Raw genomic sequence first — 20,552 nt, 5'->3', positions numbered from 1 at the left:
GAATATGAAAAGAAATTGGCCATTTAAGCTAAAGGCAATCCAAAAGAATTTTATCATTATGCCACAAGCAAAAGAAAAAATGAATGTGAAAAAATAACTTTATTGAATGGAACTTGAGTGTTGGAAACTAATGAGATTGTTCAGTTAATGAGTGTTCACTTTGCTAAGATATATCAACCAGGTGTATGTAACATGGTGCACAGTACTACTGTTACATTGGATGAAGAGTTAGAGGTTCATGAAAATGAAGTTGAAGAGCTGTTGCGTAACCTAGATAAGAATTTGTGTATAGGAACAGATGGAATATCAGCCCATTTGCTAAAGGAATGTTCAACCAAATTGGCTAGGCCTTTACATGTTTGTGTAACTTGAGTCTCAGTTCAGGAGTGATACCACAGAAATGGAAGGAATATATGATAGTTCCATTGTAAGGGTGGTGCAAAAACTGATGTGTCTAACTACCGACCTATCAGTATCTCTGGTGTGGTAGCGAAGATTTTAGAGTAGTCGGTAAGAACTCGCATACAGAAATGGGTAGACAAACATGCTATACTCTGGAACAGCACAGGTTTACTAAAGGAAGGTCATGTTTTAGCGATTTGCTCATATTTTATAACAATGTTATGGCTGAATTGGTTAAAGGGAATGGATACACTATGACAGTGTTGGATTTTTCTAAGGCATTTCATAGGATACCACATGAAAAGACTGTTGCATAAACTGGAGAATATGGGATTGGAATATAAGCTCTTGACTTGGATCAGGGAATAGTTGACATACAGATATCAAAAAGTGGTATGCAGTGGATGTGAATCTGCCAGATTTAAGGTGACCAATGGTTTACCTCCGGGTTCAGTCCTTGGGGCCATTATTATTCAATCTATACATTAATGACATTAGATGTACAATTTTTTCTGATGATGCAAAGATAGTCAATCAGGGCAATCAGGGATGCTACTGATATTCAGCAGTTATAAAATGATTTGAATAGGCTGGAAATTTGGGCAAAAGAAAATGCTATCGGTTTAATGTTAGTAAGTATAAAGTTATGCATTTTGGCGTGATTAGTTCCAGCAGCATATTATATTAGTGGGGTTATGTTACAAGAAACTGAGGAGGAAAGGGATCTTGGCATATTGGCGGATAGGAATGTGAAGCTCAATGGTCACATAGTAAAAGTTGCAAATACAACTCAGAGGATAATTGTGATGTTGAAGCTAACCTTGATATGTAAGGATAAGGAAGTCATTTTGCCTCTTTAAAAGCTTTGATAAGACCAACCTGGATTATTGTGCACAGATTTGGTCTCCTGGGTTCCAAGAGGATAAAGAAGCTGTGGAAAGGGTGCATAGAAGAGTTACAAAGATTATATCCAGATTATGGGATTTAGATTATGAAAACAGATTGAGAGTATGTGGATTGCAGACTCTGGTTAACAGGAGAAAGAGAGGTGATATGATAGAGTTCTATAAACTTTTGAATGGGTGTTATATGATATCATCTGATAAAATTTTTTGTTATGTGGAAGGTGGAGAGAGAACATGGGGGACATCCATGGAAGTTAAGTTTGTTCACAGTCAAGAAAGTGTTAGAGCTAGGTGTTTCTCCTAGAGAGCAGTGAGTGGAATAGTTTGCCTTTAGGGGTAGTGAGTGCATCTAGTGTGAATAATTTTAAGGGAAGGTATGACAGCTGGTTTGGATGATTTATTGCTTCCCTCAATAAGTCTTTGACTCCCTGGAGGTCTCAGATAATAATACTGGAAAAGGAATAGATGATAAAGGTGACATGAAAACTGAAGATAATACTCTACATGTGTGGAGTAATTACTTTGAAAAGACTACTAACTGAAACAAGAAGTGACAAACTAGTGATAGAAAATGTTCAGAAGTAATGTAATCAGTAGTACATACCTATACTTGAGGTTAGAAAAAGACATCAGAAATCTAAAATGGGTAAAGATAGCTAGAGTAGATGATATTAAACTCTAATATGGAATTAGGAAAGTGTTACATGCCTTCTTAATTATACACTACATAATCCAGAAGACATCCAGATGACTGGAATCAAGCTCTCACTGTACCCATCTATAAAAAGGGAAATAAAACTGAAAGTAGGATTTACAGAGGAAATTCTCTTCGTGTTCCATGTAAAATTCTAAGCATACTTGAGGCTAAAAAATATATCGCAAAGAAATCTGGAGAACAAGCTGTTCAATTAAAAAAAAGGGGGGTGTCAGAATCAGATTTTCAGTTTTAAGACAGATATTTGAGAAATCATAGGAATATAAAAAAGATTTGGAAAAAAAGGCATATAGTAAGATTTCCTGCTATATGGGCCACAATATTATGAAGGAAAGTGAAATTAAATTTGATATCAAACTTGGTTATGCTAATCTGAGCTCTTTACTTTATGCAGGACAAAGTAGTCTGCAAGATTTATTATCTAAATTGACATAAATTTCCTCTCAAGAGGCTACTGTGATGGTACTTAAGTTTACATTAATTACTTATCTATCTCCTATCAACAGTTTTCTTCAAAATTTGTCTTTTAATATCCGCACTTTTATATTATTGTATCTAACAGTTCAGTCTTCTAAGGTGCTTCTGAGCAAATCAGTCCACCTTGATCTTGGTCCTTGTCCAGGTCTTTTCCTGCCATCTTGGCATCAAAAACCTGTTTTTACCAACCTTTCCTCCCTCATTCTGTTCAGGTGACCATACCACCTTAGACTGGATCTCCTCATTTACTCTTAGCTGATAGCAATCTGAAGTTCTGTCTTGATATCTTAAGTTTTAATATGATTCTGCTGTTATTGTAATTTGTTCTCTACTTTAATTTTTCTCAGTACTCTCATATCTCTGCTTTCTAATCTTTGATCTAATGCTTTTATTCTAACCCAACTCCGAAATCCATAACTGAAAACCGGTTTGCACACTGTCTTGTATACTGTTAGTTTAGTATTTTGGCTAATTTCTCTCTTCCATATAAATTTATGCAAATATGTCTCCACCATACTAGCTTTTCTTATTCTGTTGTCTATTTCCTTATTTAATTTGCTGTCTTCATGCGAAAATGTGCCCAAATAGCTGAAATGTTTTACTTGTTCTATAGGTTCTCTATTGAGAATGCAGCTGAAGTTTTCCCTGCCTATTTTCATAGTATTGGTCATGTTATTGTTATCTGAAGTATAATCATTTCAGGTGGAAAAAAATCATTAAGATTTTTTCCACCATCTTATTGCATGTAGGGTGCTGAGCATATGGTCTTCTAATCTATTTTGTCTATGGTGTTCATAACTATTCTTATTCTTGGATTCTTCTCCTTTTCACTAAAGATCTTCACATTGCATGTAATATGGTATTGTACGATGTTAATATATTCTGTATACTCCAGATTCTGATATTAGAGTCATATTAGTCTTATGGACAATAAATAAAGCAAAAAGTTAGTTTTAATATTGGTTTATACTGTAGATAGTTTGAAAGTGGTATTTACTGAGTTTTTTTTTTTTTTTTTTTCTCTGTAAATACGAATTACAAACTACAATTTAGAAGTGATTGTTTTGGAATAATCTCTCTTAGTTGTTTTGGAGTGATTTGTTAGTTGTCTTCTATTAGGTGCAGAGTTTAACAGTCTCTTTATATATATATTTTAGGATTGTAACCATTACTGAAATTATTAAAAATGTATTGGGATTTATTTTGGAATAAATTCTCATTTGACAGATAGCTCTGTGTGTCTTAATGTTTTTATTATGCTATTTTATTTTGTTGTGTTTTTATTATGCTGTATATTTGTGATGGATGGTTATGGAAATTAATAATTAGATATTTGTTAGTATGTTTGCATTTTCTGTAGATAATGAAAGGCTCTACTAATGTAGAAGTGGAGGAATTTTCTGAGATGGCGTTGGTGTAGACAGAGTTGTAGAGCAGGTTCCCTCCTTCGATGAGTCTCTCGACTCCCTGGAAGTGTAAAATAATAATAATAATAATATAATAGAGATAACATCTGAAAGTCTGGTAAATGTTTCTAAAAATGGTAAACCACAGTGTTTTCAGTGTCTGAAGTAAATTTTGTCTTGTGGTTTTGGTTATTTTAGTATGCCATAAATAAATCTATTCTGTTGTGACCATCTAATATATTCTGTATACTCCATGTATACTGAAATAGTGAACATGGCATCAGTGTAGTGCATCCAGAGGAGGGGAGGTTTTAGAGTGGAGAAGATTAGTACCATTCCTTCAAAAGTTCTCATGAAAAAAAATTTGCAAGCAGCAGTGAGATAGTTTACAGATATCTCACTTAAACAAACATTAATTAGGAAAAATTTCTTCTTGACATTAATGCATGCTTTCATTTAGTAATGAAATCAGGATATTTTGCATGCTGTAACATTTATCTCCAACTTCAGGGGATGGCAATGATCTCCCTCCCTCACTCTTACAGATGTTTTCATAGATACTTTTAAAGAAGGGTGCTTAAGGGTAAAAGCTGTATAAGTCCTGGTCGGCTCCCTGCATTCCTTGAAAGGCTTGCAGGGAGCCGACCAGGACTTATGATCTAATGTCCAATCCTCACCTTCTTGTGGGGATCCCTGTTAGGTATCTACCTGAATACTGAATGAATGAACAAGGATGGGCTAGCAATTTAGGATTTAGCAGACCAAATTGTATTCTTATTGGCTTAAACCACAATGTAAAATGATGACACCACAAAAAGCTCTACTAAAGTAGAAGTGGAGGGATTTTTTGAGTCTTTAGAGAAATCAACTGACACAATAAAAAAGAAAATTTTGGGAAAATTTGGAAAAAAGAGCAAAGCTAATAATAAGAGCAAATATCTGTTTGATATCTACTCAGGACATGGACTGGTTATTACTGTCACAATGTTGCAACATAAAAATGTGCACAAATTCACATATTCAATAAGAAAAGTCTTATTGAATATGTTATTGTTGATCATGATGTTTTCTCACTGGTGCAAGACACTATAGTGTACAGATAATTTGAAATTGGAAGTCATCACAATTTAGTCTTGAGCAGGATAAAATCTAATTTCATATTGAAAAGAAGGACATGTAAGAAAGTTTTAAAGCAAAGAAAAGTTGAGCAGCTCCCTCAGATGTGAACTGTAGACTGAAATGCAGAAACATTAATTAAAGATATCAAGAAATCATATACTTCCTTTACCCAAGTGTAAGCAAACAAGGTTGCACCTGAACTATTTTCAGGACTTGGGTGATGCGTATAATGAAGCTAATACTTCATATCACTTGCCTTTTTATCCCAAAGCACATCTCCTTGCAGACATGTATAATGCTATGCATTATGGGAAGGGTCTACCCAGACCGGTTTCGACCTTTATTGTGGTCTCATCAGTGGGAGCCAGACTCAGGGTGATACTAAGGTTGAAGTAATTCAGAAGTCATATTTTTATATACGAGTAGCCAGAAGGTGTCACACACCCCTCTCTCTCTCTCTCTCTCTCTATGTTCACTGGGCACCTACAGATGCCGTATGGTCACTCGGATGCTCAGTGATTTGCCACTCCAGGCCTCACCATATAATCCTGTTGTTTGCTTTTCTGGTGGCCTCAACGCTCTGAAGATCAGTCACTCCACACACACCATCCATCCATCCATCTCATTGATGGTCTACCCCTGCCTCTTTTTCCAGGAACTTTACCCTCTATTACTGTTCTGAGAAGTCCCCCCTTCCATCCTTTCTATGTGTCCAGAATATTTTAACTTTCTTCTTCAATATCCTTAAGCAGCCTTAAAGTTCTACTGATCTTTTCTAACACCCATTCATTTGTATGCCTTTCAGTTATATGATATCCTCAACCTTCTGTAACACCACATCTCAAAATCAGATATCTGTTTCTTATCTGACTTCTTTAGGTTCCAAGTCTCACATCCATAAGTTGCTGTTGGAGAAACAACTGCATCCAAAATCCTCAACTTTGTTCCCATGTAGATGGATTCATCCTTCCAGATTTTAGACATGTCTCTGACTGTTGTTTTAGCCATTCCTAACCTTTTTCTGACATCTTCTGAACAACAATTCTTCACATTAATAATGGATCCAAGGCACTCGAACTTGCTGACTTCCTCAACGCTTTCTCCATTAAGGTACACTTGTTTCTCAAGAGCTTCCCTATCTGTATTTCCTTTGGGAACCATAATCTTTGTTATGCTAGGATTGAGCTGAAATCCTCTGTTATTACTGATCTCTTTAACTTTATCAAGAATTTGCCCAAGTTCTTCCTTGTCATTACAAAGGAGTATGGTATCATCAGCATACCTTAGATTACTAATCAATCTACCACCTGTCCTGATTCCTGTCTTGAGCTCATTCGGTGCATCACACATGATATCCTCAGCATAGATACTAAACAAGTGAAGAGAAAGTAAACATCCTTGCCTAACTCCCTTTCTAACCTGAAACCAATCAGTTAATCCAACACCTATTCTTACCATGGCTTCTTGCTCCCTGTATAAGTTAGCTATCAATTTCAAGTTAGCTATTTATTTTTGAATTTGTGTGGAATTTTTTGTGATATTTTGTTTCTACATTCATGCATAAATTATTTCTCTTCATAAATCTAAAGCACCATGTTGGTGATCGTGTAAAATCGATGATATTTCTTTCTGTTGCCAATAATTTTACTTGTTGATTATTCAACAAGTAAGAGAAAGTAAACATCCTTGCCTAACTTCGTTTCCAACTTGAAGCCAGTCAGTCAATCCAACACCTGTTCTTACTGTGGCTTCTTGCTACTTATACAAGTTGGCTATCAACCTGATAGTGTGTTGAGGAAAACCCATTCTTTTCATTACTTTCCACAGTTTCACATGCTCAACAAAGTCAAAAGCTGTAGAGTATTCTAAGGAACACATTACCAGAGGGAGTCTGATTTCTTTATATTTTTCTATGATCTGTCTAAGGCAAAGGATCCGATCTCTGGTGTACTTACCTTTCCTAAAACCTGCTTGTTCCTCAGGCTTCTCTGCCTTAACTTTGCCATCAATCCTATTTAGCATGATCTTCAATAAAATTTTGCTTGCATGAGATAAACTAATAGTTCTATAATTCTTGCACATCTTCATATCACCTTTCTTTTGTAGTGGTCTGAAAACTGACTTCTTCCAGTCTCTAGGCCATGATCCTTTCTCCTATATCCGTGTAATCAATCTCTGAAACACTCTTATCCCTCCGTCCCCTGTGGCCTTAATTAATTCTGCTGGGATTTCATCTGCACCCAGGGCCTGGGTGTCGCACCTTATTATTAAAATACTCTTGAATTTATACTTACTATTAAAATTTATAGTATAACCAGTTGGTTATACTATAAATTCAGGTGCACACTTGTGTGCTTACACTTGGACAAAGGATTAAACCAAGTATTTAATTTCTTGGTATCTTTAATTTAGTATAACCAAGTGGAAAAACTTCCAATACACAAACATTATTTAAGAAAAAATGAAAGAGTTTGAGAACAGGAATCAAACCTTGGAGATTCATTGGCAAGCCCTGAAGAAAACATTGATTGATTCAGCGAGAGAGGCATGTGGTGAGGTTGTCTGCAAGGATAAAAAAAATCAGAACAAGTTAGCTTGTACTCTTAGAGAAAAACAGAGACAAATGTAAGAAAGTTAAACACTGTGTAAAACTAGCTAAACAAAAGTCACGGGAAGACTTTGTTAAGAACATGGAAAATAAATATCAGGAAGGTGGCAAAATATTCTACAGGCTGTTGAAAAACTCAGTAATGTAGGAAAGAGTGCTATAAAAACAATTACACATGATAAAAGTGACATGAAAACTGGAGGAAAAAAGATATCCTTGATATATGGAGTAATTACAGTTAACTTAAACACTCTCCTCTTTGCAGACGACCAAATAATAATTACAAATTCTGAAGATAACTTACCGAAAGCTATTTTAAATCTAAATGAGATATCCAAAGATTATGGTATGATAATATCAACGGAAAAATCAAAAACTATGGCCTTTAAAGGACAAGATCCAGCAAGAACTAAAATAGTATTAGATAACAAGATCTTAGAACAGGTGAATTCATTTAACTACCTAGGATGTATGATCACTTATGAAAATGAAAAAGATATAAACATAAAAATTGCAAAATATTTAAAAATAACAGGAGTAATTAACTCTATATTTAACCCAAACCTAGTTCAAAAACAAACCAGGCTAAAAGTATACAATACATTAGCCCTACCGGTCTTAATGTATGGAAGCGAAATCTGGACAATAAAACAAAAAGACAAACAAAGATTAACAACAGCAGAAATGAAGTTTATGAGAAAAACTGCAAAGTATACCCTATTTGATCACAAAAGAAACAAAGATATTATGAAAGAATTAAACCAAGAACCAGTAATTGTAAAAATTAAAAAATATAAACATAGATGGATGGAACACGTTCAAAGAATGAAAACAGAAAGATTACCAAAACAAGCCTTACAGTACAAGCCATTAGGAAAAAGAAAACCAGGACGTCCTCTTAAACGATTCAACGATGACTTCTAAGGCCGGAACAGGCCATACTAGGCCTAAATCCTTGATACGTATGATGATGATGATGATGGAGTAATTACTTCGAAAAATTGCTAAATTGCATGATTGCTTGATTGCATGCAATCAAGAATACATATCTATACCTGAGGTGGAAAAAGCCATTAAAATCCTGAAATATGGAAAGGCAGCAGCAGTAAATGATCTGTAGCAAGTTTTCAGTATTGAGACTACATTGTAATATAAGTAGTTTATTAAAAATAAACAAAACCCAACAAGTTTTGTGTATCATAAGACTTACATCATCAGGGATAATGGTACATAAAAGTTTTACACAACAAAAGCCTATTAATGAATAATTGCACATATCACATGTTTTTAATAACTTCACAACTGTTAATTTGATGATGATTCAGGGATAAACCTGAATCATCATCAAATTCCCGACATGTACCCTCAAGGAGCGTACAGGATAAGATAGGACTACATGAAAAACTTACATTCTTGCTAACTTCCTATCTACAAGTTTCCTCCAAATCAATCTGTTACCTGTCAAGACTCGAACATTATCAGATCTTATATTTCCATCTTCTAAGGCACTTTTTACTGTATCAATCCACCTATATCTTGGTCTTCCTTTGGGTCTTTTTTCCTGCCAGCTTGGCAGAGAACACTTGTTTTGCTAATCTTTCCTCGCCCATTCTGTTTAAGTGACTATACAACCTGAGATTAGCTCTGCTAACACATTCCTGGGTGCAATGTCAAGTTCTTTCCTAATATACTTATTTTTAATATGATATTGTCACTGATGCCATCTGTTCATGCCCCTAATCTTTCTCAGGGCTCTCATATCTGCAGTCTCTAGTCTTTGGTCAAGTGTTTTATTTCTAATCCAACTTCAGATCCATAAGTTAAATTAGGTTTGAACACTGTCTTGTATACAGCTAATTTAGTGTTTTGACTAATTTCTCTCTTTATAATATAATTTATTATAAAGAGAGAAATTAATATAAATAAATATATTTATATTTATTTATATTAATTAATTAATATAAATAAATAAATTTATGGAATAAATTTATTCCATATAAATTTATTCAATTGACTTTCTACCAAAAACTGGTTAGATATTTCTGAGCAATAAATACAAAATGTTATATTCAGGCAAAGACAATCAGGGAAAAGGAGTAGCCATAGTATTCAGCACTAAATACGAAGCTAATCTTCTTGAATGTCAGGCAGTCTCAAGTAGAGTGAAGTGACAGTGAGACTTATTTCTGCCTATGGTCCCACAGAAGGTTCTACTAAGGTAGAAGTGGAGGAATTTTTTGAGGCTTTAGAGAAAGCAACTGACACAATGATAAATGAAAAGTTGGTCCTTGTTGGGGATCTAAATAGCAGAGTAGGAAATGATTGTGAGACATACAAAAATATTTTGGGAAAATTTGGAGAAAAGAGCAAAGCTAATAATAATGGCAAATATCTGTTGGATTTCTGCTCAGGACATGGACTGGTTATTACTAACACCATGTTCCAACATAAAAATGTGCACAAATTCACATGGAGAGAAGAGGCTAGGAATAAGAAAAGTCTCATTGACTATGTTATTGTTGATAGTGATGTTTTCTCCCTGGTGCAGGACACCAGAGTGTACAGAGGATTTGAAATTGGAAGTGATCACTATTTAGTCTTGAGCAGGATAAAATTGAATTTCATATTGAAAAGAATAACATGTAAGAAAGTTTTGACGCGAATAAAAGTTGTTTACTTTAAGCAGATGATGTTAAACTTTTAAATAAATCCAGCATAAGTCTGTAAGATTTTCTGACTAAATTGAATAACTCTTGTGATGGATTTGGTATGAAGGTCAGCAGTAACAAGACATTGACAATGAAAATAGGCAGAAGCATTGAAAATATCAACTGCATTGTTTATGGAGAAACCTATAGAACAAGTATAACATTTCAGCTACATAGGCACAATTTTTAGTGAAGGTGATAAATTAAATATGGAAATAGATAACAAAATCCACTAAGCTGGTATGGTAGGAAGTCAACTGAATAAATTTATATGGAATAAGAAAGAAATTAGGCAAAACACTAAATTAGCTGTATACAAGATAGTATTCAAACCAATTTTATTATGGATCTGAGAGCTGGGTTAGAAATAAAAACACTTGACCAATGACTAGAGACCATGGATATGAGAGTCCTGAGAAAGTTAGGGGCATGAACAGATGGCATCAATTGCCATTGATTGTATCAGCCTTGTGGCTGGTGGGACAGCATATGCTACAAACCTGGGAGATGATTATGAGCAAGCTGGTTTCCCGTTGCCGTCGTTGCATAAGTATATTTTATATCTGTAGCCACACGTGTTCACAGGACCAGTTTGCCTGTTTTGAGGGATGAAAACCCGAGTTACCAGGAAACCCACCACCTCCTTATGACACTGGTTAACTCATCTTTAGTCAAAAGAGACCAGATGCCTCTCCTTCATTGTCTATTACAAACCTACACATGCAAGCCAATGCATACATAAAACTTCACACCACCATCCAACAAAACTAGGAGTTATCAGCACCCTCAAACATAGAGCCCTAACAATTTGCTCCAATGAATAATCTCTGATCCAAGAATTTGAAATCTTTAACCAAACATTTGTAAAAAACGGCTATAATAAAAAAAAAGTTCACAGATCCTTCATGAAAAGCAAAAAAGATTACATGAATGCCATACCCTACATTAGGGACATTTCAGAAAAAATAGATGGAACACTACTTAAATACAACTTCAACACAACCTTCAAGCCCCTGGCAAAATTAAGAAATTTACTTAGCTCCTCCAAAGATCTCTTCCATACCTTGTCCAGCCAGAGGTATACAAAATTCAGTGTACCTGTAACCTACCTTACATAGGGGGAAACAGAACACACCATCACAATCAGAAAAGATGAACACAAATTCTACATTAAATGCCTTCACTATGGTAAAACAGGCCTATCAGACCACTCACTCCAAACATGCCACAGAAGTGACTGGAAAGGCACCAAGTCCCTACACTACACCAAAACCTGGTTTGAAAGAAAAGTCACAAAGTGAATTGCTGAAACGTCATCCAAATTTGAATAAAAATGATGGATTAATTATTCCAAGATAAGAACAACCTCAGACAGAAGAAAATCTCAGTACGAAAGGACTGTAGAAATTGTTTAATGTAGTTCCATTTATTTATTTATTTTTCTCTTCTCACCAGAGGTTAGGTTAGGATAAATGATTAACAAATATTCAGATTCGTTTTACATTTGTATAATGTAGCAGCTTGTATCTTGTACATATGTATGTTTTCCTGATGATGACCTCGATACAGAGGTTGAAACGTTGATTGTTACTTGCTTAATGTTAAGTAAAGTAATTATTCTAACTCGTGTGTTGTCTCCATAAATTCTTCGCTATGAATTTTTAACATCTTCATTTTTAATATGATTCTGTCATTAATGCTATATGTTTGAACCCCTAATTTTTCTAAGAACTCTCATATCTGTCGTCTCTAGTGTTTGGTCAAGTGCTTTATTTCTAACCCAACTCTCAGATCCATAACTTAAAACTGGTCATGGAAAGACTTCAGTAAGAATATCGAAGATAGAAATTAGGAAGGAAATCTGTATGAGTTAGTAGTAATGTGTAAATGATATAACTAATGACCATGTGAATGTAGAAAGTGTGATAAGTGTTAATGAGATAATGTTAAATTGCATATAGAGGTGGTCCAAGCAAGTTTGTTCATATATTTTGTTTAGTAGTATTGAACCAAGGATCTTACTTGAGAAAAATTCAAATTAATTAGTAGTAATGCTTACTTGTATGATTTTCTTTATTTAATAAACATGTTTCTTAGTACCTGCCTGATCTGTTTTAGTATATGAATTCAAACAGCCACTTATAAAAATATTAACGAACTTAGCGGGAAGAACCCACGTGTATGATTAAATAAAACGGACCACGACTGCACGTAAGAATTTAGTGAACGGAGATTAGATTTTATTATAGTTTAATTATTGTGTATCATTCTGAGAGAGCCATCCTGGGTAAGAGTCCCATCTATCCTCGGTATTGGCTGGCGCAGTTATAATATAAATTTGTCAATGCTTATTGGGTGGACTGTTTCAGAATCAAGTGTAGGTTACTTAGTTAAACTATAGAGAGGCCAAAGGACAGCATATCTAAAAGGGAGAAGATTTAAGTAAAGAACGGAATAAGTATAGGATGTTTTAAAAAGGAAGGATATACGAGAATAAAAGATAAGATTAAATAAGTAAAGATAAAATAAGTAAGATAAAGACGAGAGAAAATAGCAAATAGAAATAAATAGATAGAAAAGCATTAGAAGTAAATATAACAGTACATCATCTGCATAAAGCAGTGTGCTAAGTTTGATACATCCAATTCTAATATCAGGTTTAATGCCACTTTCTTTCATATTGTGAATCATATAGGTAATGAATAACAGTGGAGATAATGTGCATCCTTGTCTTATACCTGATTTTACATGAAATCATTTTTATTTTACTGATGTATTGGACGTCATCAGTATATACCACACGACTGATATACCACATCGACAACGTGATGACGTCCAATACATCAGTACAATTACAATTCCTTTTGTCAACAACCTTTCCAAAAAATTAGCAAACCTTTTAAAACCATACAAGATCAGAGTGGCATTCAAACCAATCAATACTATTCGGAAATTTTTAAGATCACCGAAAGATCCTCACCCATTCTACAAATACTCTGGAGTATATAATATTCCTTGCTCATGTGGTATTAGTTACGTAGGTCAGACATCTAGAAGCTTCGAAACGAGAAAGAAAGAAGACATAGGATATGTCAGAAATAATAGACAAGACATTTCAGGCCTTTCATGCCACTTTACCTCTACTAACCATCACATTGAGTGGGATAAGAGCCTTATGCCATACATAGAAGATAACTACCATTCAAGAATCTTTAAAGAAGCAGCTACAGTCGTCCGTAAAACTGAAAACCTAAACAAGAATCAAGGTCTAATTTTACCAGAAATTTTGAAAACTTTTATCAGATCATTAAATATCAAAGAAATGAACTTTCATAACAATTACGTCATGAGTCATCACGAATAAATCACGTTAACGAGACACGCACATTGTCACGCACAATACCAATTTTTTGTATGATTTAGAACCATCGGTTATAACCTAGTCTGTAACCTTCATTTTGTGCTTACTGATTTGTATTCCCTGAGGATGCCAATAGAAACAGATTGGCGAAACATGTAGGAGGATAAAAATAAAGCTACTTGATAAAGATTTTATAAAAAAGTGTAATAGTCTTATGAATAATTGTCAAGAAAAAATTCAACATATTCTGGAGGTTGTTGAAGAAGCTTAGAAATGGAGGAAAGAGTGCTGTAAAAAGGAGTTAAGAGATGATAAAGGTGACTTGAAAACGGGAGAAAAAGATATCCTTGAAGTATGAAGTAATTACTTAGAAAAATTGCTAAATGAAACAAGCAGTGATAGCACTGTGGTAAAAAAAAACCACTCAATAGGCATACAATCAGGAATACATATTGATACTTGAAGTAGAAAAAGTCATCAAAGGCTTGAAATGTGGAAAGGGAGCAGGAGTAGATGATATTCGACCAGAGATGCTGAAGTATGGTGGTATAAAAGTCTTACAGTGGCTGTACTGCATAATTCAGAAGGCCTGGACAGAGGGATGAATTCCTAATGATTGGAGTAGAGCTCTCATTTAGTACCCATATATAAAAAGGGAAATAAAACTGAATGTGAGAATTACAGAGGTATTTCACTACTGAGTGTTCCTGGTAAGATTTGTGCAAGTATACTTGAGAAACTGTTGAGAAGAATTGTGGAAGAAAAGTTTGAAGAAATGCTGGATTCAGGCCAAATAGACTCTGTCAGGATCAGATTTTCACTTTAAGACAAATAGTTGAGAAATCATGGGAATATAACAAAGATCTATATTTATGTTTTGTCGATCTGGAAAAGTCGTATGACAAGGCACCAAGATAGAAGCTATTCTATATGCTACAGTTATATGATGTCAGTGGGGCATTATATCAAGCAATATTCAGTCTTTATTTGAATTGTAAGTCAGCAGTTAGAATTGAAGGAAGTACAGGAAGATGGTTTAATGTTAAATCTGGTGTGAGATAAGGATGTACATTATCCCCTCTGTTATTCATAATCTATGTGGATCACATTATGAAGGAAAGTGGTATTAAACATGATATCAAAATTGGAGATGTTAATGTCAGCTCTTTGCTTTATGCAGATGATGTTATACTTCTAAATAAATCCACTACAAGTTTGCAAGATTCCCTGACTAAATTGAATAACTGTTGTAATAGATATGGTATGAAGGTCAGCAATAAAAAGACAAAGACAATGAAAATAAGCAGAATCGTTGAAAATGTCAGCTGTGTTGTGTACGGAGAACCTGTGGAACAAGTAAAACATTTCAGCTACTTAGGCACGATTTTTAGTGAAGATGATAAATTACATATGGAAATAGACAACAGAATCAACAAAGCTGGTTGGTAGGAAGTCAATTGAATAAATCATATGGAATAAGAAAGAAATTAGTCGGAACACTAAATTAGCTGTATACAAGACAGTGTTCAAACCATGGATCTGAGAACTGGGTCAGATCTAAAATGCTTGACCAAAGACTAGAGATCGCAGACATGAGGTTCCTGAGAAAGAATAGAGGTGTGAACAGATGGGGATATTATATTAAAAACGAGGATATTAGGAAAGAACTTGGCATTGTCAGCATCCAGGAATGCGTTAGCAGAGCTAACCTGTGGTATTGTCACTTAAATAGAATGGACGAGGAAAGATTAGCAAAACAAGTATTCTCTGCGAGGTTGGCAGGAAAACGACCCAGAGGATGACCAAAATATAGGTGGATTGATATGGTACAAAGTGCCTTAGACAATAGAAATACAAGATCTGATAATGTTGGAGTCTTGACAAGTAACAGACTGATTTGAAGGAAAATTGTAGATAGGAAGTTAGTAATGATGTAAATTTTTCATGTAGTACTATCATATCCTGTACACCCCTTGAGGGTACATGGCAGGAATTTGATGACAATGATGTTTGTATAATTGAGTTTACAGTTTACCTGTAATGACGATGATGTTTGTATAATTGAGTTTACAGTTTACCTGTAAAAGCTGCTTAGCTTTAATTCTTTTTAAGACTTTTTTTTTCACATACTGTTCTTATCAATGTGATATTCGTTTCTATCCTACTTCAAACTAAGTGATGGCCACTTTCAATTTCAAATCATCTGTACACTCTTGTATCCTGGACTCAACTACACAATTATTCTCCTTTTTCCTTATTTTGCTGAACCTTTAAGGTTCTTTGCTGCAAGTACCAACTTCTTACATTCCTTTCTGCCTTGAGCTCTCTCAATCAGGTCCAGGATTGCTATCTCAGCTAAGTCTTTTTGAATGTTATCTTCACAGTGCTCCTGCAGTCTTCTCCTAGTTCATATTCCATAAGATCTCATCTTGAATGTTTGTTTAGTGATTCTTTCCTCGCCTATTCTTTCCACATGTCATTTCAATCTTCAAGCTCTGATAAAATTGGAGACCTATATAGTTCATATAGTTCTTGAGTTTGTCTTCTCAATTTGTCTATTGTGTTATGTCTTAAAGGTCCTAGAATTTTTTTGAGGATTTTATTTTCGAAGATCTGGCAAGCTTTTGCATCTTAGTCTGTTATGCCCTAGATTTCTGCTCCATTTAAAACAAACAATAGGTGTAATGATTGTCCTGTATATTTCTGTTTTAACTCTGCTTGACAGAATTTTTGGAAGATAATAAATGATGATGAAAAAAGCATATTGAAAGTTTCTGCCAAGAAAGTCATGTGATCTGAGAGAATTTTGAGAAAAATGTAAACAAGTGAAGCACCATGTAAAACTAGTTAAATAAAAGTTACGGGAAGACTTTCGTAACAGAAAATAAATATCAAGAAAGTGACCATATATTTTGGAGGCTATTGAAAAAGCTTAGAAATGAAGGAAAGAGTACTGTAAAAGGAACCAGAGACAAAAAGATTGTGAAAACTAAACATAAAGCTATTGCAGAAGTCTGGAGTAATTAATTTGAAAGATTACTCAGCGAAACAAGGAAACAAGCAGTGACTTCACTTCATTGAGAGGAATGCAATCAGGAGTATTTATTAACACTTGAGGTAATAAAGCCATCAAAAACCTGAAATGTAGAAGACAGTTAGAGTAGTTGATATTTGACCAGATATACTCAAATATGGAGGCAAAAGTTTTACCGTGGCTGCAGGATCGAAAACTACGATCTGAGTGGTCACTTACGCTTGGATCCGCCGACAGTTCATCGGCATGAAACGTTCAGATCGTAGTTTTCGATCTTCGTTTCGCTCACTGGCTGAAAAACAATAAGGGATTTTTATCCCCCTTAACTTATCAACCTCGCCAGAAAAAAATAGCCGTTTGGCTTTTCATCTTAGTTATAATATGTTATAATATAATATAGTGACACACCTTTCTGGCAATCGTATAGCAAAAGTATGTAAGTTCTTTTCACTTAAACTCTGATATTCTAGGTCTAGTTACTCACTGATGAGACCTCAAAAAAGGTTGAAACCGGTCTGGGTAGTGACCTCTCCTCATAATGTAAAACAGTACTACATCTCCTAGGAGCTGTGTGTTTTTACATTATGAGAAAATATCAAGAATAGTGAGGGAGTTTGCTCCACCTTTGCAACGAGTTGCCTTGGTGTGGCACTACCAAGTGGTCACTTACGCTTGGATTCGCCGACAGTTCGTCGGCATGAAACGTTCAGATCGTAGTTTTCGATCTTAGTTTCGCTTACTGGCTGAAAAACAATAAGGGATTTTTATCCCCCCTTAACTTAAGAATATTTATATTAAACATTTTGCATGTATCTCTCAGATCAGCTGCGAGCTCTGCAGGGTTAAAGGCGCGCTAATCAAAACTCTTGCTGCGTAGATCAAGGAATTGCTGCAATTAATTTCGCAGCATTAAGCAAGGGATACCTGTAGTTGAGAAATCATGAGAATATAACAAACTGTATTTAAATTTTGTAGATCTGGAAAAGTCATATGACAAAGCACCAAGAAAAGCTGTTCAAACTCTACAATTATAAGTTGTAAATGGAACATTATATCAAGTAATACATGGCCTGTATTTCAGTTGCAAGTCAGCAGTTAGAATTGAAAGAGGTACAGGAAGATAGTTGGATGTTCATTTGTGACAAGAGTACACACTATCTCCACTGTTATTTATCTGTATGGATCACATCATGAAGGAAAGTCACATTAAATCTGATATCAAAATTGATGTTAATCTCAGCTCTATACTTTACAGATGACATTAAATTCTTAAATAAATCCAGAATATGCCTGCATGATTCCTTAACTAAATAGAATAAGTGCTTTAATAATAAGTTTTATATGGAAATCAGCAATAAAAAAGACAGAGACTATGAAAATAGTCAGGATATTGAAAACATCAACTGCATTCTGAATGGAGAATCTTTAGAACTAGTAAAACATTTCATCTGTTCAGGCAGAATTGTTAATGAAGATGGCAAATTCAATATGGAAATAGACAAAAGAATTAGTAAAACTGGTTTGTTAGGAAGTCAAACAGAATAAATTTATATGGAATAAGAAAAAAATTAGTCAAAACACCAAGCTAGCTGTATATATAAGACAATTCTGAAATCAATTTTAATGCATGGATCTTTGAGCTGGATTGAAAATAAAACACATAATCAAAGACTGGAGACTATAGATGTGAGTGTTCTGAGAACAGAACAGATGACACCGGTGACAGAATCATATTTAAAATTAGGATATTAGGAAGGAAAACTTGCCATAGCATTCAGGAATGTGGGAGCAAAGCTAACCTTTGGTAGTATTGTCACTTAAATAGAATGGAAGACGAAATGTTGGTGCAACAAGTGTTTTTGCCGGGAGTGCAAGGAAAAATACTCAGAAGAAGAAGAAGATTAAAATATAAGATCTGACAGTATTGGAGTCGTGGCAGATGAGGGAAAATTATCAATAGGAAGTTAGCAATGATGCAAACTTTTCATGTACTACTGTGCATATCAGGAATTTTGGTGATATAATGATGATCGCTTTATTTTTGAAATTGAGATATGTATGTTGAGAAAATACTGCTTTACCAAGAATTGCATATTCAACAGCTTGCTGTCTTTTGAAGGATTACAAGTACTTTCTTTGTGAATATAGAAAGTCATTTATTTTATTAATTATTTTCATTTTTTAGAGAGTTGTATAATTTTTTTTCATCTCTTCAGTTAGAATAACATATTCTTTTAACAAACTGACTTCCACAAGTCAAAAATTGGATCTTATTGGTACTGAAAATATAGAGGATTTAGCAGTGTATAAATGAATGCATTTTACTTATTTATTTACTTTTCATAGGGTGTCTGTAGTGCTTATGACATCATCGTCCTTTGCAGAATAGATGTTACTGACATTTGTAGTGGTTGGCGTAATCAAAATGCACATTTCACCCAACTATTTTCAAAGGTAAGAGTTTTTATTTATTTATTTATAATTATTATTTTATTTTATTTTTATTTTTTCATTGCATTATTTTCAAGAATATGTATAATGTGTTTAACATTTTTGATAAGGTGTTACATTCTTGACTTTCAACAGCCTGTGTAGCTCAGTGGATGTGGCGTTTGCACACCACGGCACTTGGCCGCATGAAGGAAGACTTCGTTTCGAGTCTAGTCGGCGACTAGAGGAAATTTTTCTAAGCCTTTTTTTTGACCGGTTCCCGAGTTAGTCGATCTCTGGCACTGGCAAGCGGGTTTTTCCTCCCGGAAACTCGGGTTTTTCGTCCCGTAAACTCAAGAAAATCGACCGTAGAACCCACATTATTTCAGACATTAAATATATTGTGTTAGGGACCACGAGATGGCGGCACATTTGAGCCGTCTCTCTTCACTGCGTACCGCTTAATTAGTGATAGCCTTGGGCCATCTATCTCTGATTGGTACCAGTGGAGATTGAACTGCCTACTCAGTCTCCAAAAGTTAGATAGGGCTAAATGGCCTCGCCTACTCCCGTATACGGGAATAAAAAAGCGTTAGTTGATTTTTTTTTTTTTTTGATTTTGTTACATTCTTTGAAGGATTACGCATTTCAGAGCCACCAAAGGCAATACTGGATTAATTTTATTTTATATGCTTCATAAAAACACCAGGTTGATTTTTATTTTCATATGAAAGACTATACAGTAGTTGTTTCACGTGGAATATTTCTTTATTTCTTTGTCTGAGGTTCCCTAGTGCAATAAAATTTTTTTTTTGTTTTCATTGCAGTTATACTTTATCATATGCAAGCAAACATTTTCACCTTATATATTTGTTACAGAGGCAGCAAGCTTTTCTGAAAGGAATAGCTGATCTCACAATAAGTAGCTCTGGTTTGAGTATCCACAAAAAGCATACTTGAATATATCCAGAAAGTGAAGACCTCTTAGATTGTGTATAAAATGAAATCCATTATACAGTTGACTCCAATTATAGCAAACTCACGAACAACAAGGATATTTTGTTATATTAGATAGTTTGCCATATTGAATTTCTTGCAGTATAACATTATACCTGGAGGATGTTGATCAAGATTTTTTAGTAGTTTGTTATACTGAGTGAGTTTATCACAGTGATGTTTGCTATAGTGAGAGTTGACTAGTGTTTAGGAGAGTAGTTATCTGCATGTCGATCTGCTCTTATAGGGATCGTATCATCAGGAAGCTTGAATTTCAGAATTGCCACTTTTCTCCCCTCAGATTATTTCACTTATAATATATAATTAAAAACTTTCTTATCCCTTATTAAATTTAAAAGACACAAAAGCAGTGTGATGCAACCTGTTTGGT

At 34.5% G+C, this 20,552-nt stretch overlaps 1 protein-coding gene across 2 annotated transcripts in view; it reads left to right on the top strand.

Moving 5' to 3' along the window:
* Positions 1 to 20,552, top strand: part of Tmtc4 (Transmembrane O-mannosyltransferase targeting cadherins 4) — a 390,299-nt gene that overhangs the window by 100,298 nt on the left and 269,449 nt on the right. For both annotated transcript variants that reach the window (XM_090402208.1, XM_090402207.1), the window contains exon 6: positions 19,082 to 19,189. In XM_090402208.1, the coding sequence (XP_090258334.1) occupies positions 19,082 to 19,189 (108 nt within the window). The remainder of the gene's footprint in view (positions 1 to 19,081; positions 19,190 to 20,552) is intronic.

Source organism: Typopeltis vanoorti, chromosome 12, assembly GCF_054136105.1.
Source record: "Typopeltis vanoorti isolate ZY-2024b chromosome 12, IOZ_Tvanoo_1.0, whole genome shotgun sequence".
NCBI classification, from domain to species: Eukaryota; Metazoa; Arthropoda; class Arachnida; order Uropygi; family Thelyphonidae; genus Typopeltis; species Typopeltis vanoorti.
Note: the sequence above shows the minus strand (reverse complement) of the source record. Positions and strands in the feature narration are given on the sequence as shown.